The 6,000-nt window shown below is 45.5% G+C and overlaps 1 protein-coding gene across 2 annotated transcripts in view; it reads left to right on the top strand.

Moving 5' to 3' along the window:
- Positions 1–672: 672 nt before the first annotated feature.
- Positions 673–6,000, top strand: part of GRIN3A (glutamate ionotropic receptor NMDA type subunit 3A) — a 147,641-nt gene continuing 142,313 nt past the window's right edge. Inside the window, exon 1 of one of the 2 annotated variants that reach the window (XM_074361922.1) lies at positions 673–2,212. In XM_074361922.1, the coding sequence (XP_074218023.1) occupies positions 1,514–2,212 (699 nt within the window). In that variant the 5' untranslated portion in view covers positions 673–1,513. The remainder of the gene's footprint in view (positions 2,213–6,000) is intronic. The other variant, XM_010952959.3, reaches the window with a different exon arrangement.

Below are 6,000 nucleotides of genomic sequence, written 5' to 3'. Positions count from 1 at the left end.
AAGGTCATGGTTCTCTGGAAGTGCTATTGAAATTCAGAACCCCTGATCCCGGTACTTGTTCTGCCCCTAGGATATCTCTCTACTCTCCTTCCAGAAGATACTGTGGCATAAAATAAAATAAACCTATTATATGTATGTGTGGAAACCACACGCCTACCCTTAACCCCCTCCTTCCTTCTAACTCGAGATGGTTCAGATCATGGAGGGAAAAAATCAAATCATAACCCACTGTATTACTACACAAATGAAAGAACTTACTAGAAACTGTAATCTGGAGGACTCTGGAGGACTCTCGGTCTAAACTGGAAACTGCTGTTGACAGTGCTTGAAAGTATACTTTCAAAGTATTCTGTATAGCTTTAATTTCTTGATTAAATAATTGCTTCGAATTCACTGTTTTAATTCTGAGAAACCCAAAACAGGGATCCTTAAAATACAACAAAGGCCCACGTGCCAGAGAGCAGGAGGCTGAGATTAAATGTGTAAATGATTCTTGCTCTAGTATCTTCAGCTAGAAAAACCTTTAAAAGAAGACATTGAAGGGAGGCTCCTTACAGTCAACAGCCTCTTTGGACCTATCCCAGTGAGCCACTGGATTTCAGATTCCTCAGGCGAAACTCCCGAATTCAGAATTCTCCGCGGCTCGCAAAGAATTTCGCAAACTGCGACTCCCAGCCTCTGAGGCACGAGGACTTGCCAGGGGCGCGGAAAGCGGCGCCCGGGAATCTCACCATCAGTGGGCGTTTAGCGCAGCCAAGCGACAGGCTGGCGCCGGGGCTCAGCAACAGGGAGGCGCCGGCTGAGGCGGGGAGAACTTTGCGCTCCGAGCAGAACCACCCTTTGCTGGCCAGTCGCGTCGCTCCTCTGAGGAAACCAGCGGCGGAGGCGACTGGGCGGAAAGAAGACGAAAGAAAGGAAGAGGGGAAGTAGTGAGGGAAGAAGAAAAATGAAGCCAGCGCTGGGGGAGCCCGCCAGAGGGTGGCCGACGGTGAAGCAAGGAGAATTTGGCTGCTTTTCCACACCCCGGGCGTGAACGCCTTCTCCTGCCTGACCCCAAGGAAATAAGTGGGTCTCGCCTGGGCAGAAACAGAAGAGACAAGAACCCAAGTGAGCGCCTTGCCTCCTCGGTCACCGTTGTTCCCTAGGAATCCTAGCTGCTCCTCAGCCCAGCCTCCCCGCGGGGCCAGACGCAGTGCCCGAGCTGCCCTGCGGATGGAGCGGGCAGGGAACAGGCGCCCAAGCCGCGGGTGACCGGCGTCGCCCGCCCCGCTCCGCGCAGGGACCGGGTGGGCTGAGAATGCGAGGCAGAGGGACGTGGGGGAGGGATCCAAGACTGCCGAGGGCGCACTAGGCTCCAACTTGAATGGCCCAGAGTCGGCTCCAGCTCCTGGGACCGCTTCGCCGCGCGGAGTGAGCTGCGCGTGGGACTTGGGGGCGGAGACCTTAGGCGGCCGCTGAAGGGGAGCGAACCCGGCGCAGGAGGGGGCGCGCTTTCTCCCTGCGGGTCTCAGTAATGAGGAGACTGAGTTTGTGGTGGCTGCTGAGCAGGGTCTGTCTGCTGCTGCCGCCGCCCTGCGCACTGGTGCTGGCCGGGGTGCCCGGCTCCTCCTCGCACCCGCAGCCCTGTCAGATCCTCAAGCGCATCGGGCACGCGGTGAGGGTAGGCGCGGTGCACTTGCAGCCCTGGACCACTGGCCCCCGCGCGGCTAGCCGCACTCCGGATGGCAGCCCGACAGGCGCTCAGCGAGATGAACCCGAGCCAGGGACTTGGCGGCCCCCAGAGCCCTCGCCGGGCGCACGCTGGTTGGGGAGCGCCCTGCATGGCCGGCGGCCCCCGGGCCCCCGGAAGCCCGGGGAGGGCGCTAGGGCCGAGACCCTTTGGCCTAGGGACGCCCTCCTCTTCGCCGTGGACAACCTGAACCGCGTGGAAGGGCTGCTGCCCTACAACCTGTCTTTGGAAGTAGTGATGGCCATCGAGGCGGGCCTGGGCGATCTGCCGCTCTTGCCCTTCTCCTCCCCTAGCTCGCCGTGGAGCAGTGACCCTTTCTCCTTTCTGCAGAGCGTGTGCCACACCGTGGTGGTGCAAGGGGTATCGGCGCTGCTCGCCTTCCCTCAGAGCCTGGGCGAGATGATGGAGCTCGACTTGGTCAGCTATGTCCTGCACATTCCAGTTATCAGCATCGTGCGCCACGAGTTTCCGCGGGAGAGTCAGGTGAGAGGCGTCTGGCGCGTGGAGTGGAGACGGGCGCCTCTGGGGGCCAGGATGGTAGCGGGGGGAGAGGAAGAGAACGGGTGAAAACCTGAGGGACGTGGGGCTTTACAACTTTGATACTGTTTTAAGGATCGGATCCTGTCCGTAGGTGATAGGTAGAAGAATCTCAGCGGAAGTAAAATAAACATTTTAAAGCGCGAACGGAATAAAATGAGAGATAGTGGTAACGGAAGGAAGGAAGTGGGGGAGAGTAAGAGAAAAAATCTTCGCATTTTGACCTGCTGGGAGAAATCTAGCGGACGCCCGACTGAAGTAGTTTGAAGTGCAGGGGCGTATAGCGCGAACGAGGTTCTGACTAGCGCGGGGGTGGGGATAGAAGATCCCAGACTGCTAGTCTCTCACTCCCTGGAGGAACTCTGAGAGCGCGTGTCAGAAAGAGCACCCGCCCTCTCTGACTTCTTTAGAAGGTGTCTCTGAGATTTAGGCGATGGTGTAAAGAAAACACCTGCCTCTGAATTCCTTTGAATAAACAGGAAACCTGCAGTTAGTTCAGAAGCAATAGGTAGGGTGGTTAATTAGTCTAGAGTATTGGAATGCATTATAAATATTATCTGGTATCGTAAAAATGGATAGGAGGACTTATTTGAGATTGTTTCTTTGTGCCTAGCTTCTTTCTGTGTGATGTGGGTTCAGAGACTGGCTATATTGAGTTGTGTTCAGCCCATTTCTGCACCAATTATTTAGGAATAAAGAAAGAAGACCCTAATGAGTTAGTTTCCTAAAGGTTAAAAATATATATAGTTTCAAAAAAAGGAGCTATATGTGAACTTAACTGCTGACAATAATGATGAGAAATATTTAAGGAAAGGGCGGGGTCCTTTTAGCCACAGGAGTTTGCTGCATTTTTGTGCATTACTTTCATCAAAATATGAAATTTCATTAAACCTTACCCAAAGTATTTGTGAAACAAATAGGTAATTGGTAGGTATTGGTCCTATTTTAAAGATTGAGAAATTAAGGAAAGTTCTAGGGGTTGATCAACATTGGTCGGTGTGCTAGTAAAAGAGTCCAGCCAGACACTGGAGAATTTCTAACTCTGTATCATTTTCACTCATTCTATCCTTTTAGATGGAAACAACATTTCTAATTTCTCTTCCACTTTTGATATATATGCAGAGATAAAAATTAAACAAGAGAAAATGCATGTGAAAAGTTTGATCAAATCTAGGCATAAAATGTGAAGAGAGTATTAAAGATTTCTTTTTCTAGAAAAATGAATTTTACATTTTTCATCTTAGGAAGGATGTGCTCGGGCTGCTTTCAACAGTTGCCCAGAAGATTCTTATTTAATGCTGAACTGTAGAGATTTGATCTGCAGAGTGCAGGCTAATTAACTTTTATCTAAAATATTTCCATCTCCTGAATCTGAATGACTGTAGGTAGCAGATGGGAAGGCATGGAAAACACAGGTGCACAATGCTGCCAATGGCCAGAGTGTTATAAACCTGAAATTGCATCCATAGGGTGCATCATTATTAATATATATGCAGAATCAGATCTAACAAAATGCAAGAGTCAGCATCACTTGCTTCTCATCACTGCTTCTTTATTACCTAACACTTCATATATGCCAATAGTGTTCACAGTGTCCACACTCCTTTCCAATTTGTAGATTGTTTGGCAAAAGTCTTAAGTATCAAGAATTTCCCCCAAATAGGTGTTCCTTAGTTAGAAATGAAATTGTTCCATGATAAATTTATGTGGTATACAGCACATTACAACCAGGGGACCAAAGAAACCATGAAGTAGCTTCTAGAATCAGTAGACTTCAGAGCTTTAGGACCACTGGGGCAAAAAGTCCTCCAGGGACAACCCTTGCAAGCTGACAATAAAATAAGTACTCTGTCAAACACATTTACTTTTATATTTCAAGTCAGAAATGTATGGGTTTTTTTTTTTTTAATTTTTGAGGGTGGAGGTAATTAGGTTTATTTATTTATTTTTAATGGTGGTGCTAGGGATTGAACCCAGAATGTGGCAGGCTAGGCGTGCACTCTACCACTGAACTATACCCTTCCCCCTTCAGAAATGTATTTTTAATCACTGTTGTCATTGTTACTTCCATGACACACATTGGGAAAGGGAGAGATTATTATATTAACTCAGATCTGAGATACATCTTCTTTTATTTATCTTTGTATTTTAAATTCAAACATATCTAACCTGTCTTCTTTTTAGTATATCATTTAAATGTCATTCTGTAATGTTCTTTATTAACAGTGTCCAGCTCAATGACAAGTCCCTGTAATTTTAGATAGAGGTGACCATAATCTGCTTTCAGCAAAAATAACTAATCTTCCCCCGGCTTCTCCTGAAAAGTGGACCTTTCTCTAATACAATGATGTGATTTTTTTGAAAACTTTGTAAATAAAAAAAGAGTGACAAACTCAATTTACACCTTAACTAAAATTGACATGATTTAACCACTGTCTTCATTGAAGTCTACTGCCCAGTGATCTAATTTGTTGATTTTTGCCAGTGCCTGAATAAAGGATTGTAGAAGACAGTGGACTTGTCCACACAACCAAGTACAATAAAATCACGTCTTTTATTCAGACAAATCAAAATTGCTTTTAGAGCAGTAGCAGCAACAGTTTGTTTCTTTCCCACTTTCTTTTGGGCTACTGACTTCTTTCATATGAAACATCTAATTAATAAATAATGGTTTTGATAGCATCTTGCCACAACTCCTGGATGGAAAGAGGTATCATTGAAATGGTCAAGCCCCTAATAAAAGCATAGTAGTTTTATTTCAATATACTATTTATTTGAAACATAAACACATACATAGGTTCATCAGCTTGGAAGGAACTATCTTCTTTCAAGCAGGAAATTCATTAAAAGTAAGATAGTTAGCTACCCACTTTTGGAAACCATATGTGTATTATCACTACATAACAAAAGATTAATACATCAGAATAATACAATAGGGTAGGGTCAAAACATACTTCCATCCAAAAAATTCTGACTTTATCACGCCCAAACCTCCACTTGAGGCCAACTCACTTCACTAAAATGATCACGTCATAGTTCTGTGCCCACAATCTTCAAATAATGATGCTGAACCTGATCCAGTAACATTTACATTCAAGTTACATTAAATTCCTACAATTCTTTCTTTCTCTTCTCTCCTCATACTACTTTTTCTTCTAGGGCTTTTGTATAGTTTCTCTAAAGTTAGCGCCTCAAAGTTTACCTGCTGAAGTAGTGACAAATACACATTTCTTTCTAAGCTGTGTATCTCATGGTAATGCATATTGTTTCCACTAGGCAGAGTTAATGGAGTAATATAATTGGCTTAGATTAAAACCCAGGCAATTAAAAAGCGACTGCACTACTATTTTCATCTCTTGTTGAATGTACCATCCACAACTTGCCTGTCTCGTGAGCCATATATGCTAACTGAATAATGCATGTTTATCCCCATGGAAATGTAAGTGTTTTAGATGGTTCATTTTTATAATACAGGACTAAATACTAGATTCTGTTTATTAGAATTTGGCTAGAACGGTGCCTCTTTGGTATGGTCCAGGGGACAAAACAATGATATCACATCATAACTAAGGTGCCTCATGAGGGGACAAGTAAAGGACTTGGATTTTTTTAAAAACATCTGCTCTCAACTGTGTTGGTTTTCCTTGACTTGCTCCATGCAAGGCACTGCTCTCTCTCTGGGGGAAATGTATTCTTCCGCAATTCATGATGAATGGCTGATAGTAGCACCTAAT

Source organism: Camelus bactrianus, chromosome 4, assembly GCF_048773025.1.
Source record: "Camelus bactrianus isolate YW-2024 breed Bactrian camel chromosome 4, ASM4877302v1, whole genome shotgun sequence".
Classification (NCBI taxonomy): domain Eukaryota; kingdom Metazoa; phylum Chordata; class Mammalia; order Artiodactyla; family Camelidae; genus Camelus; species Camelus bactrianus.
Note: the sequence above shows the minus strand (reverse complement) of the source record. Positions and strands in the feature narration are given on the sequence as shown.